Source organism: Centrocercus urophasianus, unplaced genomic scaffold (assembly GCF_019232065.1).
Source record: "Centrocercus urophasianus isolate 14NV4802_14NV808 unplaced genomic scaffold, USGS_Curo_1.0 seq_10, whole genome shotgun sequence".
Taxonomy (NCBI): Eukaryota; Metazoa; Chordata; class Aves; order Galliformes; family Phasianidae; genus Centrocercus; species Centrocercus urophasianus.
In genome coordinates this window covers 83,583,217-83,608,189 of record NW_024884142.1, presented here as the reverse complement: position 1 = coordinate 83,608,189, position 24,973 = coordinate 83,583,217, and the positions used below count along the sequence as shown (strand labels likewise).

At 36.2% G+C, this 24,973-nt stretch overlaps 1 protein-coding gene across 1 annotated transcript in view; it reads left to right on the top strand.

Annotated features, from left to right (window-relative positions):
* Positions 1-24,973, top strand: part of USH2A (usherin) — a 371,535-nt gene that overhangs the window by 31,083 nt on the left and 315,479 nt on the right. Inside the window, exons 5-10 of the mRNA XM_042813358.1 lie at positions 2,397-2,691; positions 3,696-3,880; positions 6,544-6,765; positions 8,015-8,108; positions 14,552-14,747; positions 15,545-15,675. Coding sequence (XP_042669292.1) covers positions 2,397-2,691; positions 3,696-3,880; positions 6,544-6,765; positions 8,015-8,108; positions 14,552-14,747; positions 15,545-15,675 — 1,123 coding nt within the window. The remainder of the gene's footprint in view (positions 1-2,396; positions 2,692-3,695; positions 3,881-6,543; positions 6,766-8,014; positions 8,109-14,551; positions 14,748-15,544; positions 15,676-24,973) is intronic.

Below are 24,973 nucleotides of genomic sequence, written 5' to 3'. Positions count from 1 at the left end.
TAAGCTTAGGCATGTTAAATGAGACTTGCCAAGCCTCCCCAGAGCTTTCTGTAAGCTGTAGGCAATCTCTTCCGTAAATTTCTGCAGATGGGGTGCTGCTTCTATGGCCTCCTTCCTTCCAGAGAGTAAAGTTTGCTACTGTTCCCAGATATGCAGCATTGTGAACAGTTTAGCCCTTAAAGCAAGGCTTACTGATAAGCTAACCTTCCTGTCGTGGATTTCAGTGTGCATCCACAGTTGTTTGTCAAGCACAGTCTTTACTCCCACCTTCTCACAAATACTCATGGGGAAATGCCTTGGTCACAGGGGAAAGGAGGAGAGGACCAATCCTGTTTAGACCAGTCCAAAACCAGTGAACCACTGATCCAAAGAAGAGGGACAGATATTTTAGCTGGTCAACATGCTGATTTTTGTCACTGCCAGCTTGGCTCCTGTGTTTAGTGATTCCTTTCGTCTAGCTTCAGCTTCCCCTTGGCATCAGACATCCATGTACTGTGTTCTTGACACTCACCCTCAAGTCTCTACCACCAAGAGGGTATTGTCTTAATTCTTCATTTTTTTCTATGTGAGATAGTCCTCATAAACCACCAATGACTTTTCTACCTCAGCCCGTGTAGCCTTGAGCCAATTGCTTTGACATCCTCCATCCCCTAGGCCAAATTACAGTTGCCACTGCAATTTCTGTTGCCCTCCAGCCTCCCTTCCTAGTGTGTTACAAAGAGATGTTACCTTTGCTATCCAGCTCTTGCTGGATTAATCTAGTCAATTCAAACTGGCCAGAAAAAGTCAGCTCTTATTTGTCTGTGTGGTGCTATTGGGTAGGCTAAGCACAGCAACACTTGTGACTGCAGACCTTAAGGCTACTTAATAATAATTAAGGAAATTAAGGGGAAATGGACATAAGATGCAGCATAGGAAGTTCTGCACGAATGTGTGCAAGAACTTCTTTATGGTGAGGGTGATGGAGCACTGGAACAGGCTGCCCAGGGAGGTTGTGGAGTCTCCTTCTCTGGAGATAGTTGAGTCTTGCCTGGATGCCTACCTGTGCAACCTGGTTTAGGGAACCTGCTTTGGCAGGGGGGTTGGTCTTGATCTCTAGAGGTCTCTTCCAACCCCTACAATTCTGTGATTCTGCGATAATCTTTTGATAAGATGTGGAGTAGTTTCCTAGGAGCACTGATGTCTGCAGGACATGACGATGAACTGATCTCCTGTGAATTTAAAGTATTCATATAAACCTGAATTCCAAACTGTGAATATCATGTTGGTTGTATATTCTTTTGGAACAGTGCTTGAACTACAGTGCTCTGAACTACAGGTGAAGTCACTGAAAAGAATATAGCTTAAAAATTGAAAGATAAGGTATTTTACAAAGTGTTGCAAACTAATGATTTGTAACTTTGTCAATGCAGTTTTATTCCCACAAATCAGGTTAGAATGTTTACGTTGGATAAACTGTGAATAAAAGTCTTTGTTGCATATGAATTATTTTAGGTCTATGGCAGTTGGAAAGGTCCTGTAACTGTGTTCTATAGGATCTGCAGGGGCTGTTACTGATGAAAGGGAGATGGGATAAGTAAATTTTTGAATTTAAAAAATTCATACTTTCTGGGTTCCCAAAATCCTTTTAGACCAGACATGAATGAATAAAGGTTTATGTAATCTGCCCATGTCATTCACCTGTTACTTTGCCTACTGTTTCCACCTGTCCATTCAGATTGGTAATGTCGCTGAGAACTATAGTGATTCAACTGCTTTGACATAGGCTGTAGGAATCTAACAGGGTGATCTCAGAATGGGGCAGCCAAATCAGTGGATATATGTTACACTCGGCTAAAAGGGAAAATATTTTTATCTATGTTGTGTAGGGTGCAGCATGATACTTCTCATGCTGCCTTTTTGAAGGGTTTCAGGACAGGCATTCAGCTTGTCTGTGGTTATGCTTCACAAAAAGCCAGTGCTCTGGGATGCTTAAGAACAGTCAAAATCAGTGACTAAAGTCAGACATGGTACCATAATTAAATATTGGTAGGGTTTTTTCCCTTGCACCTATGGCTGAATTAATCCTACCTGAGAAGATGTCCTGAGAAGGAGTTTTTTTTCCCCTTGGCTCTGTTTATTTGTGGATCTCCATATTACGAAGGTTGAACAATGAAAGCAACTCAAGCACTTTTTCATGGATACCTTCTGAAGATGCCTGCTGCTTGCTATTGATTAAGTAGGGACCCTAGGTGGCCTGATTCCTGGATAATTGCCCCATTTATATGAGATGAAAAGAAGCTTTAGGGCTTCTAGAGTAATCTAAGTTGAATTTTATTTAATCTATGAGCCTAGAGGCACAAGGTGACACTTGTCATTTTTTATCATGTCTATAATTACTTTATGTGCTGTGACAGAGACATTTTGGAAGTATTCTCTGGAAAATTTCCTCATCTGCATACCCAGTCAGAGTGCCGCTGCCCTGGAAGTCATCCCCGGGTACACCCTTTGATACAGAGGTACTGCATCCCTAATGGTGCAGATGATACCACTAATGACAGAGTGCTGAGACTGGATGCAGAAGCCCATCCTCTGCATTACATCAATGATGATGACATTGGAACCACCTGGATTTCATCTGTGTTTGCTAATGGTACAGGTCTGGATGATGGTGTTTCTATCACAATAGATTTACAAAATGGACAGTATCAGGTAATAAGAGGATCACATTTGCTATTTGTTACTCCAGTCTAGGAAGAGATTTCATATTCGCTTTGTTTAAAATTTTGGCAAACTCAAACTTTATGCTTAAAGATGTGTTCCTCAAGGTGCCAGAAAGAAAAATTCTATTATCAGCAGGAAACAGTGCCCTATAATTCTTGCTATGGAGTTTTTCTTTTTATGTACCTTAACTGTTTCTTTAAGCAGAAATCTGGACAGTGTGAATATCCTGTTTGAAGTCATCAATACTTAAAAATGGTTGCTGTCTTCTAACTTTATTTTTTTTGTAAATTTCAGTTTAATTTTTGTAAATCTCTACTTCAATTTTCTCTTAAAATGGGAGACAAAATTTTTGTGCTTTTAGATATAAAACTGACAGCAGTCAAATGAGGTTTTAAGTCTGTAGCGCACTAGCATGCCATAAAAGATCTGTTATGTCGCCTAAGTTTTTTTTTTTTTTCCTTTGTTATAAATGCAGAAAAGGTAAAGAATGTGATGGCAGGTTTTGGCCACATAAATAAGAAGTAGTCTGTTATTTAAAAGTCAGTTCAGGTCTTTGAAGCTTTAAAACTGATTTGGCGCATAGGAATCTCAACATTACATGCTGAGGGAAATCCTCGTTGGCACAATACAGGTATCAGGCTGGATACCAAAGTGACAACAGATTCCTTAAATGCCATTTATTTTTGTCAAAATTAATATCAGAGTAATAAATTATGGATGGCTTTGTATTTCAATTTCAAATGGCCTTCTAGAAAAGAGTTTGAGTTTTGATGCAGCAGTTCCGTTGCTCTCTAATGTCTGAGAGAGCAAAAAGCTTGCTTAACAAAAACTGTTTTCAAATTCAAGACGATGTGTGGACTGAAATGTTGGTTTTGTGTTCTGTAGTTGTTAAAATAGACTTTTGTCATATTGAAATAAAGTAGTGTTGAATTTCTAATTAATCTATAATGCAGTCATTAATATCAATTCATACCTTTGCTCTCTTCTTGTAGGTATTCTATATTATACTACAGTTCTTTAGCCCACACCCTGAAGCAATAAGAATTGAAAGAAAAAAAAGAGATGATCTTAACTGGGAGGACTGGCAGTATTTTGCTAAAAATTGCAGTATTTTTGGAATGGATAACAATGGATCTCTAGAAAAACCAGACTCTGTCAACTGTCTCCAGCTTCCTAGGTATGAGTGGATATTATCTTCATGTTACAGATGCTCTGAACAGGTAGCATCCTGACACAATTCATTTCCATGTCCTATTGAGATAGAATCTTTTAATTTGGTATACTCATTTATTATAGGCTGCTAGGTATATAAAAGATCCAAAATCTGACCTTTCGATTGAAGATCACCAAAAGGTCATCTGTCATTTTTATCAGATTTCAGACATTGAGGAATGTGACACAATTGACTGTCTTATTTTTGAGCTAGACTTCTGAAATTGTGTGTTGTGTGGGACTGTTATTGTCAGTAGAATTAGGGAACAGTGAGATAGAGTGGAGAAAGACACAGTTATAATGGATTGGTTGTACCTGTGCAGGGAGTATGAATGTATTCCTTCTGATCAATTATTCTGTGATCTCTAAGGCTGCAACTTATTCTGGAGCTTAGAAAAGAGGACAAAAACTTAAGAACAAAATGCAGTCACTTGACCTTACTACTAATCATGCAAAACATGTGAGAAATAAGTTCAAAATTGTAACTTTAAGCTTTTCAATTTTTCTAAGCAAGAACAAGACTAAAATCTCATGAGTGAGCCAAGAAAGGTCATTACTTCAGAAACAACTTGCAAATCTTTTTACTAGACTGTTAGCATTTGTAACTTTAAACATTTTAACTTGTTATGTATTGTAAGTTATATGATATTTATATAAATATATTTTTATACACATGTGCACTTATATATACACAGATAAATCTTTGCCACTACAGGTATTCAAATTCACTGTTTCTTGCCTAATTTCAAATGGCAGACAGTATTTGGCTAATTAATTACTTGGCTGGAAAACAGAAAATACAGTACCAGGTGCTGTAGGCATTGGTTTTTTTCCTTTTTTTTCTGTTTCACTTCTAGTGCCTTCCTGAGGCTGTTCAAGTGACTACATCTTTGTTCTCCAGGAGTTCAGAATTCTGTAGAAAATATAGAAATCTTTGTTTAAAACTTAAGGAATGTACTCTGTAAATACTCTGGTGAGGATTCTGTGTACTGAAAGAAGGCCTCGTGTTGGAATAATGTTCTATGTCTGCTTTCCACCCCACCACATGCTTTTAAGTGCCAAGACGTGACCGAGCTGTTGGTGGATGTTTTAGATGAGCGTTTGTACTTTGTGGACAGAACTTCTTATGATGGCCTGGAGGACAAGTGACCTTGGCTTTGAGATCCTTGCTGTAGCTCAAAACTTCATAGTTGGGTGATCATGAGCTACTGCCTAATGGACTTTTTAGTTTCCTTGAGGAAATGAAAGCTAAGGCTGTTTATTTCCTCCTACATCTTGTACCACCTCTGTAAGTCAGGAACCAGTCATTGTCCTTTATCCAATTATCAGAGGCTTTTGTATGTTTGCTTATTCTGAATGTAGGCTCATTCATGTTTTAATTTATCTTGCTTTACTGTTTTTATAAGAAGCTGCATGTAGAAACTCTAAGATCTTGATAATTTGTGTAGGTGATGCTGGCCTTACAGTTTTGCTGTTCCTTCTGGTACTTCCATACCAAGACCGTTGTTCATCAACTATTTGTACAAGCCTTAACATTTCCATTACAGCTCTCTGTGTCAAAGAAGAAAAGCGTAGCATTTAATTTTCCGTGGAGGGATTGAGAGGAAGTATTCCCCCGAAAGGGGCACACAAATATATTCCACTGAGATTTTTTTGTTAAGCATTGAGCTGGATAGGGATACAAATTCAGAAACTATTCATAAAGACAGAGTAAGGCTCTACAGACCCAGCCTAACTACAGTTCTTACCCTTAAAAGGATCAGAGTTATTCTGAGGTGAAGAAAATTAATTTTGAATATTGTATGTCAGTACCAAATGATATCTGTGGATGCCAATTTTTAATGTGTAGGTATGCAAAGAAGCAGACATTCTTGGATGCAAGTTCTACTTGTTAAGCTCTGCCTAAACACACCAATGTGAGATATAATTCATACCAAAATGTAAGCATGAGATCTGTGTTCTTGTTTCCTCAACATTTGCTTGATTTCTGAGCAATGTCTTTCCTCTTGGGCTTAATCATACGGTTTTATTCTGAACCTCCACTGTATTCCACTAAGCTCTCATCCACTGTCCTTACTGGAAGGTATGATGTATTATAACTCTGCTCACTCATAGTAATGAAATAATATATTCCAGTGACTCTAAAATTCAAAGCATAACTATCTGTAGTTTTTCTTAACGTGTTTAGCAGATAAATAACGTAGACATGTTAATTGTATTAGTCATCAGGAGAAATTCTGTCATTCAAGCATAGTTCATATTTCTTAGAGACACTATTAAACTCTTGAAAAATTTAGTGCAGATGCCACTGTATCAGTGTTATACTTCATTCATATTTTGAAGTTGTCTTTTAGATGATTCATTTTAATAGGGAACTTAGGGTCCAGAGAAGAGTGTGGCAGTCAGGGCAAAACAGACATTTAAAAGTATGTTTTCTTTATCTTCCTTGAATTTTGATAACTAGGAATTCTGTGGCGTAAGAACTTTACTCAGAATCCATTTAAAGAGGAAAAAAAAAGTACCATAATATGGAGACCTTCTCTGAGGGGAAAAAAGATAGAGGGATGGAATCTGTAATATATGTGTCATTTTGGTTTTCATTTGTCTTTTTTTCCTTTATTTAAACAGCTTTACTCCGTATTCTCATGGTAATTTAACTTTTAGTGTTCTTACTCCGGAACCAAATCACCGACCTGGTTACAATGATTTTTACAATACTCCATCTCTCCAAGAATTTGTGAAAGCTACACGAGTGAGGATTCATATGCATGGCCAATATCATACTAATGAGTCTTGGGTAAATTTTAGGCATAGATACTATGGAATTAATGAAGTTACAGTCAGTGGAAGGTAGGTGTTACTGAAACTCTCCCTATCACTGCCTCCAACTGCTAAAGCTGTGCAAAATATTTAACTACTTGCCTAAAATTTCTTGAGGTTGTTCTCCTTTTACATTTATGAATAAGAATGCAACTTGGTCTGAAAGAGTACATCAAGTTTGATATGATTGCTGTGCTGTTTTTTAAAGCATCTGCTCACGTGTTATTTTAAAATTAATACTTACTATAGAAATCTATCAAAAGCAATCCTTTCCCTGGAATTACCTGTGTCTCTAGGCGAAGGTTGACTGAAACCATGGCTTGTGCTTCACTTCAGTAGCTTTTCCAAGTTTCATTATAGACATGACAATTTCAACAGTTGTAATACACAGCTCATTCTTTGTTTTAGCTTCCACTGTCCATTAAAAGTGGACAGCTGTGAGTGTGTTACATTATCTGTGACTGACAACTTTATTGTATGTGATGTGTTCTGTCTTGTGAGAGGACTAATTATGCCCTGTAAATAACATGCAAATTTGGCATATTTCCATGAAATACCTGGTGCAGATTTTTGTTAGTAAGTATTTTTGAAATTCTTTTGAAAGAAAGCACCCTTTCAAAGTCCTTAAACTTTCCTACACTGCTAATGTTCTCATTATTGATTTGTTTTAATAATTCTTTCACTAAAACAGCTACAATCTTCTTGATTGTTATAGTAAAATTATTTCATGAGTTATTTCAAGAGTGGTTTCTAAAGCAATACGATGCCTCCAGAAGATCTGCCATTGAGATAGTGACTGTTACTTTCTATGAAATAGTACTTTATAAAGGTTTTATTTTAATAAAAATTGAACATTTTAACTGAGGTCAAGTGATCTACATTATTGTGCTAGGTATGGTTAAGATTCCATAAAGTATAGCCATATTGAAAGGGTTAACATTGGTGGAAAAATTAACCTTTTATAAATGCATATTATATATTGAAATACAGTTTTCATTACCTATTATGTAAGGTAAAAGTAGCTGTGATACATGATGGCTTTAATTTTCTTGGAAAGCAGTTTTTGACACTCACAGATGTGTTCAATGAAGTCATTTTTGTAAGTTACTGTAATTAAGAACATTCTCTTGAGTTTATTATGAACAAATAAATGAGCCAGACTTTTTCATAAAACAAAGTTATCTTCATGATCATGTTATATATCATATCATATATATATCAGAGGTGTTCCAGGTGTTCCGTGTGTTCAGTTATTCTTTGTTGCTATTTGTTCTTTCAGGTGTAATTGCCATGGCCATGCTGATAATTGTGACACAGCGATGGAACCATACAAGTGTCTGTGCATCAAGGAAAGCTATACAGAAGGAAATAATGTTAGTCTTTTCTTTGTGTCTACTTCACCTACGTACTGTCGAATCTAGTATTTTAGATCTAGAAATGTGAACATACTTATGTAAATTACTGTTTCCCAAATTTTCATAGGGAAAGTTGCTATAGGAGGCTTTAAATTTAGAAAACAGATGCATAAAAAAAGCCAAATAACGATTTTGGTTTTAATGCCTTTGTCCTGGTTTCAGCTCATGCAGTGCTGATCACTTACAGAAGTTTTGGTTGTTGCTAAGTGATGGGAGTTTTACTGGGAGTCTTATTCAATATTTTGACTCAAATCATGGATCCAGGCAGTCCTGTTTTGAAACATTGAAAATTGAGTTTTGAATTTGTGTATTTGTTTAAAGACAGCCTGGAAATGTTGATTGTCATCCATATATTTTGCAGTCATATATAATATTTGGCTATCCTTAAAATACTTCTTTATACTGTGCTTTATACCTAAATGCTGCCTTTTCAGTCAGCAGCTAGTAAGGTTAAATCTCCTGTTGGAACTAGAATTCTCAGGACATTAAATAACAAAAACAAGTTGATACAGTCTAGACAACACATTCTTACTCCTGCTTTGCTTTGCTCTTAATAACAGTATTTCTCAATAATAAGGGTTTTTGTGAAATACAGTGTGTAGCTGAAACTTATCAAGTTGCAAAACTTTAATTTCTCAACTAACTTTACAGATCTTGGTCAGGGAGAACCAGAATAAGTATCTTCAGTATGAGACTTTTACAGAAAAAAATAAATGAAGAAGCTGAACGTTTTTTCTTGTGAGATGAGAGACAAGCTCCATGAGGTTTTATTTTCTCCTCTTTCCTAGTTTGGCCTCTCAAAATCTGCAAATGACTTTTTTTTATCCTCTCCTTTCTCCTTGTAGTTCCAAATTTCATGCCCATATTTATTTTTTCAAAGCACATTGTTTGCCTAAAGACAGAAATCTCCCATGGCGTGTCAAATATCATAACACGGTGCTGTAAATAACTAAAAGATCATTTTTAATGAATTATGCAGGTTTTTATTTCCTGGTATTGCTTTGCTGTGCAATAGCTATCCAGATGTATATGCCAGATGAATTCAAGATGGCAATTTTAGCTGTATTAAGTGTAAATGTGACAAGGACATTACCATATGTTAAGAGCTTGTCAAGGGATCTTAAATTTCTGGTCCAAGATGCCCTAAAAAATAATCTTCTCAGTTCTGATGACTCACTTCTAGCAAAGTTTGAAAATTAAAGGACACTACTCACAGTGCTGTTTCTTCTCAAATATTTGCTGTGCCCCTTCCCTCCCCACACCAACCCTCCACATGAAGAAAAGTTTGCATTTGGAAAACTCCTTCAGTTTAGCACAAGTGCTTACTTGAGATTCAAAATTAAAAAAATAAAAATAAAAATAAATGGTCTGAGAAACACAGGTATATCTATGAAACAGTTTTATCAATTATCATTGATAGTAAAAAACTATAATGGATTTTGATTGTCCTCAACATGTCTGCCTTACAAAGATCAGAACTTATAAGTTGTTTGGAATTCATCTGAACTCTAAAAAGTTCAATGTAGTAATATATTCACAAATACAAATTCTATTTTATTGCTAATTCTACTTTATCTTTAGTAGAAACTGACATCATAATAGAATCGTAGAATCACAAGGTTGAAAGGGACCAACAAGATCATCTAGTCCAGCCATCCTTCCATCACCGTTACTACCACAAGCTTCTAAACCATATCTTGTAGCTCCACATCCAGATGTCCAGATGCCTCTTGAACACTCCCAGGGATGGCAACTCCACCACCTCCCTGGGCAGGCCAATCCAGTGCCTGCCCACTCCCTGAAAGAAAAACATTTTCCTTATGTCTAATCTGAATCTCCTCTGGTGCAATTTAATGGCTGTTTCCTCAAGTCCTGTTTGTTTCCTGGAAGAAGAGGCCGAACCCCTCCTGATCACAGCTTCCATTTGGGAAGTTGTAGAGTGGAATGAGGTTTCCCCCCTGAGCTGCCTCTTTTCCAGGTTTAACAATCCCAGCTTCCTCAGCTGCTTCCCCTATGGCTTGCCTTACAGCACTCAGGATCAGCCTGGTCTTGTACATTTAAGATTTCCATCTTGAAGAGCATCCAGGCTTCCTGGCTCCCTTTACCATTCAGGTGCAACTCCTAAGGGACCCCAGCAACAAGCATCAGAGTCCACTCTCTGGAACTTCAAGATGGCTGTTTTGCTACTCACCTTTCTGGCATCACCAAGAATAGAGGAATCTACAGTTTCCTGGTCACTCTGACCAAGGCAGTCCCCAGCCTTCACATCTCTCAGCAGTCCTTCTCTGTTAGTGAAGAGCAGGTCTAGCAGGGCATCACCCCTGGTAGGCTCTGGTATTTGATAGAGATGACGGAGCAAGTTACTGCATTCTTCTAACTTAGTTCTTACAAGCTACGGACATATATTTCTTAAAAAAAAAAAACAAAAACAAACAGAGCTAAAGCAATTCTTTTAATTCTTCAACTAGATAAGGACTTCTGTTACGATCATTCTTCTGCTGTAACAGCTACACAAAATTGCAATAGAGCCCCAGGTACTTCCTTTCCTTTATTGTAGGCATTCTCTTTCCACACACCTACAGCCACCCCTCATTGTATGTGTTTTTCAGGTCTCAAGAGCTCCTCATCTATTTTGCATTTAATCTAGCAAGAGAAACTTTTCTTTATGTGTATTTTCTGGATTGTGTATCATGCTTCTGCTTTTAAGTTAGATGTCAAAATCTTCTAAGAAAACTAAATGTTACATAATGTACTTTAACATTGTTAATTAAAACCAAGCAATTGTTTTAGCTGGCATTCCTCTTCAGAGGTCAGCTGCTCTGTTGCACAAACTGGTGTCACCAGTCTGAGGAGAATCTTTTTAAGGGCAAAGCATTCAGCTTCATTTAGTTTGTTTTGTGACTATTTTGGGAATTAGCTTGGCCTCATAGGAATCGAAACTGAAGCACAGCGTCTTCATCTCTGTAACATTTATACACAATTTATAGACAGGAATATACAAACAAAAATTTTGTGCTGTTACATGAAAACACAACCCATGGAAAGAGCAAGACATTTGAAAATCATCAACCTTTCTTTACAACCTGAGACCCTTCTTTAAATTGGTGTAGAACTTCACACAGAAAGGTAATGGCACATTGTATGGAAGTAGTTATGGAAATGACAATAATAGAAAAATAGGATTTTAAAGAAATAAAACAACTCTGAATGTTTGAGAGGATATGAATGGAGGTGAGGGTGTGACTGGACGCAGTAAAAGCTTCAGGTCTTCAGAATTTTTAATATTAATGATATTAAACATCTACTGTCTGAAAACCAGATATGACATGTTGGTTTATCAAAAATGAGATTACTAAGCCCTTTTAAGTTGTTACAATATGTTGTTGTGTAAGAAGCAATCTAAATCTTAGTTAAAGGTCAGTATGTTTAATCATATCAGGTGTTGGAATTAATGATTCACGTTACCTGAGCAGCTGTAAATATGAAGTATAATAACTGGTTACTCAGTGACCACTTGCAGAAGCAAGCAAGTAAAACATATCCTTTTTGGTAAGCTACATGTCATAATTTGTTTATAGAGATAGATCTGATAGGCAACTGGTTTTATAAAAGTAAAATAAAATAAAACAAGCTGATGATTGACTAGTGTTTTAGAAACAAAGCAGAAAGACTTAGTCTTAGATGCCTGAAAACTTTGAATAACTTTTGATGTGTCAGTGCAAGTTATGGGTTTGTCCATGAATCCATCCTTGGAAAACTGTTGTAATTTCACAGTTCAAAGACCCGGGCTTCTAAAACAAATTGTGTATGAGTGTCACTGAGATAGTGAAAGAACTTGTTTCTGTCTCAGATACCTTGTGATTTGTTGCACCTGTGCTGATATGTTGAAGGAACTGTGAAGTAGTTGTTACTCCATATATATTTTCATTTGAGGTTTTTAAGTTTTACTTAATAAGAGAGATGAGGTCATAGGCAGATAGTAACTAGCATTATGACTGTCACTGCTGTCACTGCTGTGTTTCAAAGCTGGAAAGGGCTGTTCCAGTCTGAACATATTTTCCAGGAGCTTGTCTACTGTGGGGGACATGTATTTCATTTAATATGAAAGAAAACTGAGAAACAACTGGGCTGGTGCTCTAGTGTTGCTGAGAGTAGCTGTAAATCATTCTGCTGTGTATGTTTATTGAATTTATAGGAGGTTTTTACCATTTTCTTTATGAATGCTTAAAAGTGAAAAGTGATTAGCCATCATCTTTTTCCTGTTACTATTTAAAAAGTCCAATGTAACAGCTTTCTAAAAGATAAATTAACCCTAGAATATCTAGTAAGAGTGGCTATATCACTCTGAAAATGAAATTTGCAATTGAATATCCTAGTAAACCAGAATGCATGCGAAACTCATCAGATATGAAGCGTGTCTTCTCCCTCTCTTTATAATTTTTTAATTTATTATTTACTGAAGTCCTAAAGAGTTGGAGTCCAGGAGAGAATTACATGGAATTGATGCTTGATTTTAAAATAACTTTGAATTTAACTCTGGAAGGTTTAAGTGTGAATTAACTTGGTGAGCATCCTGATTGTTAGAATTACTGTGCCTGTAAGTGTTTTGATTTTGTAGACTTTGGTGTGGCTTCATTCAACTTCATCATAATACCTATAGGTGAAAGAGGAGTTGAGTAGAAATATATCTTATGCTGCTTGACAATGTCTATACCAGTGTCTGAGATCTCAGTTGTGTCACATTTTTGGAATCTGGCATTCTAAACGATACCACTTGCGTTCTTTGTCAGTCAAGTTCTTTGCTGGTCACTTTACCACTGCAAAACAGCTGTTGTAATCTGATAAAAGGTACTATTTGGCATCTGGGACCTCTTTGGCTGACAAGAATCGCTGATATATTTTAAATGCTCTTTAAAGAGCTGCACTTAAAAGGATGCAAAATATTTTTAGAAATTAAGGTACACATAGTCTTGTGACATAACACTGTAAGATTTCATTTCTGTTCTGTCTTTCTTAATCACTTAGAGCCATTTTAAGAATTCTAGCTTTTTTTTCTAATCAGACCTGGATTTTTGAGTTTAGAAGCAGTTTGATCTTCTTTGGGGAGTTTGCAAGAGAAAGGTGTATAGTTCAAAGTGCTGGCTAACAGGCAGTCTTTACAAGTAGTCAAATGCTGTAGTGAGAGTGCTGTGGGTAAGCTAAGAGGAAGTTTAGACAGCTGTCTTCAGACCAATATTAAGATACAGTTAGATAGGTAATGCCTAAAATACTTCTATACTCTTATTTGGTTAAAGAAGTAAAGTGGAGTGTAAGAAGGAAAACAATATGTGATTAACTACCATACTATACTGAAATCTTATAGGACAGCTTAAACATATATAGTTAGGTTATGCACGCAATGGATTTTTTCAATAATGCAGTCTTCCAAAAGAGAGAAAGTGGCATTCTAGACTTGGATTAATAGAATCATTAAGGTTGGGAAAGATCTCTAAGATCATCTAGCCCAACTGTCCACCTACTACCACTATTACCCACTAAACCATATCCCTCAGTATTACATCTACCCTTTCCTTAAACACCTTTGGGGGGGTGGTGACTCCACAGTCTTCTTGGGCAGCCTATTTCAATGACTAACTACTCCTTATGAGCAGTTTTTCCTAATATCCAGCCTGGCACAACTTGAGATTGCTCCCACTTGTCCTGTCACTGTTACCTGGAGAAGAGGTTGCCCCCCTTCAGCACAATCTTCTTTCAGGGAGATGTAAAGAGCAGTGAGTTCACCCCTGAGCTACGATGACAGTTCCTTCATCCACTCCCCGTAAGACCTGTACTCCAGATCTTTCACAGATTTGTTGCCTTTATCTGGACACGTTGAGATATTTGCTGTTGTTTTTTTGTTAAACTTTCTTGGAAGCCTCATGAGAAATGCACATTAAGAGGTGCTGGCATTTCAGGTACTCTGTACACTGTGATCCGCCACACATGCGACAATATGAAGACCAGTGTTTCACAAGATCAAATGGTAATTTTTACTGTACTTTATAAAGGTGCAGACACTGTTTGTAATGTAGATGCATCCAGTGAATTTAATCATCTGTACCTCAAACATAGTAAGGCAGCATTTTGTATTATTAGAGAACTAATCTAATTTGAATTTCAGGATGTTAGGCTATGTTGAGTATCTGATTGATGATTATTTTTTCTTCTGTTTTTCTTCTTTGATTTTAATTTGTTGTTAAAGTAATTTAAGAAGAGAAAGGAGGTGAATTTTATTTTCCTACATGGTTTCTCTCTTCTAGTCTTTCATATTTTTAATGTGTAAACAGAGGAAAAACAAATAGAGCAAAGTATATATAATACAACAGTTCTAACTAAAAAGTAATCTTTTTGTTTTATTTCAGTGTGATCATTGTTTGCCGATGTACAATGACAAGCCTTTTCGTCCAGGTGACCAAGTTCATGCCTATAATTGCAAACCTTGTCAGTGTTACAGCCATGCAGTAAGCTGCCATTATGACTTAGCAATGGATCCTTTTCCTCAGGAATACTACAGAGGCAGCGGTGGAGTCTGCGATAACTGTCAACACAACACAACTGGTAAGTCAATAGACTGAGAATTGACTCTTTGTTCTGTGGTCACTTTTTGTTAGCCTTCTATCAGCTGCTAATGGTGGATAAATTAAAAGTAAATTGTATACATCTCTATTTAAGTAAATCACTAGTTACAGTGATATAAACTGTGGGAAAATACTTCCGAAATTTGACTGAATCTTGTAGAAAACCTATGCAAATGATATTCCAATTATTAGAATGTTTTGTTTCAAAGCCTTTTCCATACATGTTCTAGAGCATTTAAATCCAGAATATCAAGGCTATTTAATCAACCAGTTTAACAGATGACTTATTATATATTGTCAACTTTTTGCTGTAATTCAAATTTTGCTGTAATTTTCTGTCAGCTTCTTGTTTATTTTTTGTGCTTATTTTGTATTCCATCTGTGTAGTATATTTTAGAATGCTTATTTTTAAATATTGTCTTTTTTTTTTCTTTGTCTAGCAAAGGGAAAAAAGAAAACTTTCAGCTTTAGAAAAATAGTTTCAGGTTTATCAATATTTAAAAAAAAAAAGTATAGGTATTTGCATGGCACAGCTTTTATATAAGTGTGGTATGATATAACAGATGGAAGTTTAATGGAGTAAAACATAGTTTGTAACAGGTTCATTGTTTCATATGCTCTGGATCACTAAATTGGCAGGTAGAGATGAAAGGTGCATTAAAATGGACGTCCTGAAAATTATAGAATTCTCTCAAAGGAATAGAGTCTTTAATTTTGAATTATACAGCTAATTTTAATGAATTGGAAGCCATAATGCATAACCTTTCCTTCATGCAGGAAGAAACTGTGAGCTGTGCAAGGATTTCCATTACAGACAAGCAGGTGCAGATCTTTCAGCCATTGATGTTTGCAAACCGTGTGACTGTTACGCAACAGGCACGAAAAATAAAAGCCTCCTCTGTGACAATGTAAGTAGCTTAAATACAGAATAATAACAGAGTATTTTAAATTAGCAAAGTAGATAATAACAAGATTTTACAAAGTGTATTTTGATGGTAACTAGTTTATAAAAATTGTTCAGCCTCTTCAAAATAAAAGTTGACTCAAACAAGAGGATGAAAGCCAAGAAAACCCATAAAGCAATTTGAGGCATACAGCTGTATAGTTCTTCGTCTGGATCAGAAACATATTAAAAAAGCTTGACTGAAAAAATGAACTGGGAGATACAGTGGGAAAAATGGGGGAGACTATTGCTCAATAAAGCATCAGATAGCTGCATTAGCTGCAGTGCAGGGAGAAATGATTAAAAGGCATTAAAGAGTAGATTAATAAGGCTGGGGACTAAAGGCTGAAATGAATTCCGTGAAGTAGGAAGGCATCATTTAAGGAAGCATTTCCAAATTTGACCTGTGGAAGATGGAATCAAAGGAATAAGGACCCTACTCGTGAGAATTGTCACACCACAATGCTGATTTTCAAGGAAATATGCCAAAATTGGGACAGAATACACTCTTATTGCATAATCTACCATTTTCTGCAGTTCATCAAGGTTTTTTTTCTGCAAAGTGGTAGTTATATCACTAAGTTCCTAGGTACAGAATTTCAAAATTGATCCACAGAATCACAAAATAAGCTGTTTCTAATAGAAATCAAATGTAGTTAGTATTATTCTGCTGTTGGTAGCAAGTTCATGCTATGGTGTGTAGCGTTTCTCACTTGCATAACATCTCAGTTCTCATACACCTATATACTATGTTAATTTGCAGATTAGTGTGTAAAGTCATTTGTATGTTAAAGTTCAGACTAACATAGTAACACCTTAAACTGTGAAGTTATAACGTTGATAGTTATGAGAAGGATTTTTAGAAGGGTGCTATTGCAGCACATCTATGAGCAATGCATTAGGCTTTTTTTTACAGAGAGATCCTTGCTCGAGACTAGTGGGTACAAGAGAAAATTGCTACGGTGTGTTAAAATTTGCCCACTTCTGTACTGCTTATTGGCATCTAATCAGTGCAGAAAAGATTCACGTTAGTTGCTTCCTCATTGTGAGCTTCTGGCACAAAATATTTCAAACCATCAGGAAGTCCAAATGAATTATTTCAGGTGCCTAAGTTTTATGAGATCGAAAGAAGAATTGGCTGCCTTCTCCTTTTCTCCCTAACTATTCACACATGAGAAAATTCTGCCAGAATACTGCTGATGTGATCATTCTTGCTCTGTATAGAGAGCTGGAAATAAATTTCTTCTGGCCCTTACATCACAATTCTTGACTCATTTTCCTGCACTGTTTTTTACCCAGACTGCTCTACAAACGCTTACATATTCAGTCAGGCACAGCAATTTGTAGTCCTTTCATGATTCTGTTATAATACGCCATATATAATGGCATGAAAAAAAGAAAACCATTCTTTTCCAGGGCATTTGTTTCTGCGCAGAGCTGAACGTAATGCTATTACTTTTACTTAGTTTTTGGAAATGCCATTCAGGACTCAGTGAATTTAGGCATCTTTCTTTACTCAACCTGTTCTGTTTTTTTGTTTGTTTGTTTTGTTTTCTAATTTAATCATAGTATGCTTGTAAATACATATCATATACTTATTGGTGCAAATAAGCTGTACTTATAGGACATTGGTCAGAATTGCTCATGCCTAATTGCCTCATCTGGTGTGGCTGTATTGTCTCATTGCAAGAAAACTTATTTTAAAGCATGAAGATGAACAAAATTATAATTACTGCTTTCTCTGGAGGGTCAAATGACATTCTAGTGAGACCAAATCTGCTATCGAACAGGCTTCAGATTTTCCTTTTCTATATACTCCGTAAATATTGCTATTTTGAATTTCTTTGTACATCTCCCTCAGTTTTGAATGCATTTTATTTTAACATAGTAGATAATCTAGCTGGTCTTTATGTATACATACACATTTTAAACCAAGATAGACTTTTAGATATTTTTTTGGAGTTGAAAATTTCTTTGTTCCAAAATTAGAATGAGCATTCCTCTGTTCTCATTTTTCCACCTACGTATTTTTCAACCAATTTAGTGTGATTGAAAATAAATAAATAAACTGAAATGTATGTTATATGAGAATATCAGGTAAAGCAGCTATTAAGGGCATTTCAGTCAATAGATAGGCTGAATGGAAAAGGATGCAATTGTAAAATACTACGAGAATCAGTGAACAGCTTGTGTTCATACTGGCTAATGGAGACAACAAGGAATCAAGTTATAAAACACTATGTATGAATCTTGGATTTGCCTTTATGGAAGGGCTGTAATCTTAATAAGCTGAAGGAGAAGGAGCATTTTATGTCAAATAATTTCTGCATGGTTTTATGTGAAAATACTGCTTTTCTGCAATATTTTATAAAATGATTTGGAGGGACTTGGCCTGGAATGTTGTGGGCAGAGAAGAAACACTACATTTCACATATTGAGCAATTGTAGTAGAAATCCACTAACTTTTGAAAGTCATCTTAAGTGATGACAAGATGAGAGAGTAAGGGAGTAAAAAGGAACTTCATCATTGCTGCTTATTCAATTTTCAGTTTTCAAAGCTGACATACTGAGAATACTCACAGGTATTTGGTGGTCAGGCTATTAACCTATCTGTGTGAGCCAGTACACCTAACAGTTTCCATTTCTTAAAATGAAGAAATTGAAAAGAAAATAAATTCTCAACCCTGTTGTTCCCCTCTTCCAACTTCCTAAGATTACAGACTGTTGTTGCTTGCTGACATCCTTGCCAGATTTGTGTTAAGTTACAAGGTAGTGGGAAGTATTTGATTAGAATTTATATCAAGAAGGCAGTATTTTGAGATCAATACCAATCAATTGCAAAATCAGTAATGGCAGGATGAACAGAGAGAATGCAGTGCTGGACTAAATGTACACATGTATCTCCCAGTGTGAGTATTAGGGCATTTCCAGCTGATGGAGGAAATATGCTTCTCTATTGGTCAAGGGTAAATAATTGAAATGAATGTGCTCATGTCTATGGGACCTGATATGATTGGACAAGAAGTTTTTGGACAAGAAGTAGTTGTTTTACACTAAAAAGCAATAGATTTAGATTACGTTTAAGAAATTATTAATTATGAGTGTGGTGAAGTTACTGCAACAGATGTCAAATGTAACAAGCTGTGGATACCTCATCCTTGGATATGTTCAAGGCCAGACTGGATGGGGCTTTAAGCAAACTCATCTAATGAAAGGTGATTGGAACTGGAGAATCTCTGAAATTCCTTCTAACCGAAGCCATACTGTAATTCCATCAAATCCTGATTATACCAATTTCAAAAAGGGTGGTTGGTTTTTTTGCTCATGTGGCTTCAAAACAAGAAGTTCCACTTCAGTAAAATAAACTTATCAAGTGCCAAGTTTTGATTATTATTTTTTTTAATTTAGTGAAGTCAATCACACCTCATGTTGTTTTCTCCAGAATTGGAAAGATTTTCTCCTTAAGTATCTGTTAGTGTGTTTCCTCTGGTACAGACAACAAAGTTTTTTGAAATTGACAATATATCCAAAGGGAAGAGATGGTTTTACCTTTCAGAAGGATTAGGATTAACCATTTTTTTCATTAAGTTCCATGTTATAATTTACAAATACATATGGACAACAAATCTTTAGTCAGAAGATATTTCTAATTCCCTGATATGTACACATTGAATATCTACTAAACGAGTGCTCTGGAAAAATTTTGTGCTGTAAGCAGTAATTTATATGCAATATATCACCCATTGTCTGTTTACACATATCACTTTGGTCCTTATATCAGCTTAGTAACTGGATGCTGAGAGGATTCTTTAACAGGCTTTTTTTTTTTTTTTTTTTTTTTTTTTTTTTAATTTTATATTGTGATTCTAGATTTGATGAGTTAGATTAAAATATTGCCCAGTTAAGGATTTGTGTGACTATAGATTAAAGCAACATGAACTATTAGGTATATGTAAAAGTCAGAAATCTCAAGTGGTCTGCTTCCCGATTAAGGACAATAATGTTATAACTGTGATTTGTGCAGGAGGAAATTGCTTGCATACTTTTTATAACCATTTACATTCAAGTATGTGGGAGTAATGTGTATTTCATTCATAAATTATAAATGACACAAGGGATTATATGCTACCTCAGCATCAGTGATTTTTCTGTATCAAATAACAATTGTAATTATGAGGTCCCAAGATACACTGCCACTTGGTAGTAATGTTGTGCTGGACTCATTTTCATGGTGAACAATCTAGACAGATTATATTTTATAAGTGGTTTAGTTCCAAGATGGCTGTGTTAAGAGACAAGTTGTTTCCATCTTCTTACTCCTAGGGTCAGATACAGACCTGTCAGGCATAAGCAACAGAACAGATTGCTTTTTGCTCTTATATAAGCAGTGTAATTAAAATCTATTTGTTTAAATGACTGATAGCATTTGAATTGGAGGAAGGGTTGTGGAGAGGGCAGAGTTCAATAATATCTCCAGTGCTCAACTAGTGAAATCTTGATTAATAAAATCTTTAAGTATTAATTGCTACAAGTATTACCAATGATACTATCATGTCTAGAGTCAGCTGGTTTTACAGGTATTACCAAAGCAAATATTAATAAACAGAACGGTTTTGCTTCGTAAGTCAGTTTAATACTTATGTGGTTATAGAAGTGGTTTGTTCTACATATTTTGATGTAGGTTTCTGTGCTATGTATATAATCTGTGTCACACTTATTTCTGTACTATTATAAACATCTGCAGTTTATACATTTTTATAACGATATCTATTGCCAAGCATTTCACAGTGCTGCTTGATTGTTCTAGTGCTGCTGTCCTTACAGAGAAATTGAAGACTTGTTTCTTTATTTTTTCCTCTAAAATTCCACCTACCTATTTGAAACACGTGCAGTAGGATAAAAGTCTGTGTAATATTGGATGCATTAAAGTGGCAGGTTTTCCCTACCTGATATTCATATCCAATTATAATGCCATACTTACTGTACAGGACGAAGTTGGATTGAAATTATAAAATTGTATTAGTTACTTTGTATTTTGAAAACTGAACTTAAACAGCTATCTCAAATTATTCTTTATGTATTCAATTTTTTTTGTCTTGGCTGTAGGTTCTCTTTCTGTTTGTTTATTTTTTTTCTGAAGACTCAGAAATTAAGGAAAATGCCAATGGACTTTTTTTCTCATACTTTAATCTGGTACATAGAAACTTGTCTTCAGATCTATTAAGAAAAAATTTGATAAGCCTTTTTCTGCTAATGAAAACGTTAATTTCCTGCATTTAGCCACCAGGAAAACCTTTCACTCTTTCTAAAAGCAGAAAACTGGTTGCTAACTTTACTGATTGCAGGTGGGAAACTTTTTTGTGTGTGGCAGGGAGGAAACCTCTATTGAGAGTTTTCTGAAGGACATTATTATCTTGTTCCTGGTGAGAATTTGCATTGCGTTCCTTGGTTAGCCAGCTATTCCTCCTTCATCTTGAAGAATTACATTTACTCTTTTGGCATCTTTTTTTTTTTTTTACCCTGGAAAAGAGGCATGCATTTTCTGCATCTAAATGTGATGAAAGTTGCTTGTACTTCTATAATAGCTTGACACTTTAAAGTATGTTGAAAATATTGGTAGGTTTTTTTTTTTTTTTTTTTTTTTTATGCTCTTAGTACTCTGTGATCTGCATGTTTCACTTGTTGTGTCAAGAAAAGGCCGCTGTCTGGTTGCTTTTAGACTTCGGTTTATGCGGCTATAAGCACAGAAATGAGACTTTGATTTAGCACATTATGGTCTCTGCTGTTTATCAGTAATATGAGTAAACAATTTATGGTTTTGGGACTACCTGGGACAGGAATTTCATCTGAGTTGTCACATTTGATCTTCACCTGTGGAGTTTATCTAACTCCTTTCTAAATACATTTCAAACTGTGTATCTTTCAATGCACTGACTGCGTATAGAACATAATCTTCCAGTCTTTCTGAGTGTCTTTGTGTTAATTCTGCAGGCGTTCTCTCTATTGAAAACTTTATAGACATCTGTTCTCTTCATCTTAGTCACCTCTTTCTGAACCTAGAAGTCTGTCTGAGTCACTCTGCATTCATATCTTTCTTTGTTTTACTCACTCTGCTATCTAATGCTTTCATTTTACACACATTATTAAAGATGTAATAGACAATGGATTCTAGTGACAAAATAACATTTTTGGTGTAATTCTGTTGTTTTGCACATAATTCCAGTATACCTTTTTTAATTGCCTCAGAGATTTGATACATTTTTAGGGAGTGTAATAATAGCTGCTTTCTTGAGTGATAACTGCTAATTTTGGAATTATCATTGCTTACATCTAGTCAGCATTGTTTTACCTCAGGTGTTATGTTTATACTACTTGATGTAGAAGTTAACCTGACTTTTTGATCATCCATTTGATTAAGTATATGCAATATTTCCAGATGTTGCCGCCATAAAGAAATATGGTAGAATCATGAAGCATGATTAATCTTTGCTAAAAATGTATGATTTTTTTTCTAATATATCATGCTTAACCAATTTGGTGGCCTTCTCTGACGGAATGATGGCATGGGTGGACAAAGGGAAGGCAACTGATGTCATTTACCTAGACTTGAGCAAGGCCTTCGATATGGTCCCCTACCACATCTTTATCTCCAAATTGGAGGGATGTGGATTTGATGGGTGGACCACTCGGTGGATGAGAAATTGGTTGAAAGACTGCAGACAGAGGTGGTGATTAATACTTCTATGTCCAGGCAGAGGCTGGTAACAAGTGGCATCCCCCAGAGGTCTGTCTTGGGACTGCTGCTCTTTAACATCTTTATCAATGACTTCAACAACTGAGTTGAGTGCACCCTCAGCAAGTTTGCTGATGACACCAAGATGAGTGGTGCAGTTGACATGGTGGAAGGAAGGGATGCCATTCAGAGGGACCTCGACAGACATGAAAGGTGGGCCCAGGTGAACCTCATGAGGTTCAACAGCAAAGTACAAGGTTTTGCACTTGGGCTGGAGGAATTCCAGGCATCCATACAGACTGGAAGGAACGGTCCTTGAGAGCCCTGCAGAGAAGGACCTGGGAGTCCTGATGAAAAGCTTAACATGAGCCAGCAAAGTGCCCTTGCAGCTTAGAAAGCAAATGGTATTCTGGGCTCCAACAGAATGGGGGTGGCCAGCAGAGACAGGGAGGTGATTGTCCCCCTCAACTCTGCTCTTGTGAGGCCCCATCTGGAGTACTGCATCCAGGTCTGGAGCCCCCAGTACAGGAAAGACAGAGCTATTGGAAAGGGTCCAGAGGAGAGCTGCAAAGATGATGAGGGGACTGGAGCACCTCCCCTACGAAGACAGGCTGAGGGAGCTGGGCTTGTTCAGTCTGGAGAAAAGAAGGCTGTGGGGTGACCTCATTGCAGCCTTTCAGTACCTAAAGGGAGCCTATAAGTGGGAGGGGAATCAACTCTTTGAAAGGGTAGACATCTACAGGACCAGGGGAAATGGTTTTAAGTTGGGGGAGGGAAGATTTAGGTTGGATATCAGGGGGAAATTCTTTACAGAGAGAGGTGAGGTGCTGGCACAGGCTGCCCAGAGAGGTTGTGGATGCCCTGTCCCTGGAGGTGTTCAAGGGTGGGTTGGGTGGAGCCCTGGGCAGCCTGGTCTAGAATTAAATGGGGAGGTTGGTGACCCTGCCTGTGGCACAAGAGGTAGGAGGTTCATGATCCTTGAGGTCCCTTCCAACCCTGGCCATTCTGTGATTCTGATATCAAACCTGTGATTTTTGTCTACTAATTTGCTCTGTGCAGAAAAACATCTGAATCTGTAGATGTCATAAGCTTTCTCACAGCCATTTTAGTAGATTGATTTAACTGTTATTATTTTATTCCTCTTTTACTGTGGTTGATTTCAATATTTAATAATATAATTTAATAGAAATAATTTTATATTCAATTCATCTAGAAGTCTTAACTTTTTGTAGTCGATTTTCAACATATCAGGTTTTGCTTACGTCTTTTCCTTCTGACATTTCAGTTTGAAAACAATCCAGGAAACTGTTCCTAATGTTACAGCCCTTCCATTGTAAACAACTCTGAAATGCTTTTTTTGCCTTCCTTGTTGTGCGTGCATCTTCCCTGAAAGCTACACAGAATCATGGAAAAATTACTTGGTCACCTGCTCCAGCTCCAAGTAGGGTTATTGTCAACACAGAGTCCAGCCAGTCATGCTTTTATCTGCATGAATCTTGGGTACTTCTGGGCCATCTGCTACTGATGTTGCCATTAGTTTATATAGAAAATTTCTGATGTTCAATCTGAATCTGCTTATTATTATTACAATGTCCTTTATTCTTTACTGACTTTCTTCTACTGACATTTAAAAAATACTTTTTTGCTTTTGTACCTTAACAATATTGCTCATTAGAAGCTGTGGGGTTTTTTTTCCTTTTTCATTTCTTATTTTGTTTTTAAAATTTTATGATTATCTTCTTAGTTAATTTTCTTGTTGTGATTTGAATTGCTCTTTTGGAAAGATTTGCTTCTGCTTCTAATACTTAACGTGGTAGATTTTTGAATCATTTTAAAGTCTTTTTTGATAAGGATTATGTGTTTATACTGAGTGATAGCAAAAGTACCCGTATATGTTGCTTGCAAGTGTATAATCTGAGGATGCTGTGATTGCTAACAAAATGATTCTTTTATAGTTGCTTAGTAAATTACAGTATTTTTTCATTTAGTTGCTCAGAGTAAATTCAGAGTTGCTTTTCACTTGAAAGTTCTCTGGCTCAGATTAGTGGTCTCTAAAAATAAATTACACTTCTAGATCAAATCTGAAAAAAAAATAGCTTGAAAATCCTTGTTGCTGCTTTTCTTTCAACTGTAGTGGCTTCTCTTAACTCTCCATTTTTGTATCTGCTGCTTTTTTGCCTTCTGCTTAGGAAATACCATTTTCTTGCCTTTTTAGTCTATTCCTCTTACTGGAAAATGCTACTGATATAGCAGTGTACTGCAAAATGCATAAAAGCATTTTGAAGAGGTTTTATTGGACTACAGTATCCTTTTATGAGGATGGGATTAGCAACACGTGCTTCTCTATAGCATTCATTCAGTGTTTTCTGCATTGAAACTTTCCAATTAGATATTGAATTACTCTATTTTATCTTTTGTTAATAAAGCTAAGAACTTAATTGTATACTGGAGGGTGTGATTAAACCATTTATTTCAAATGGAAATTCTGAGTAGATTTGCCCCTAGCACCACAAAACTCTTCTGCTTCAAC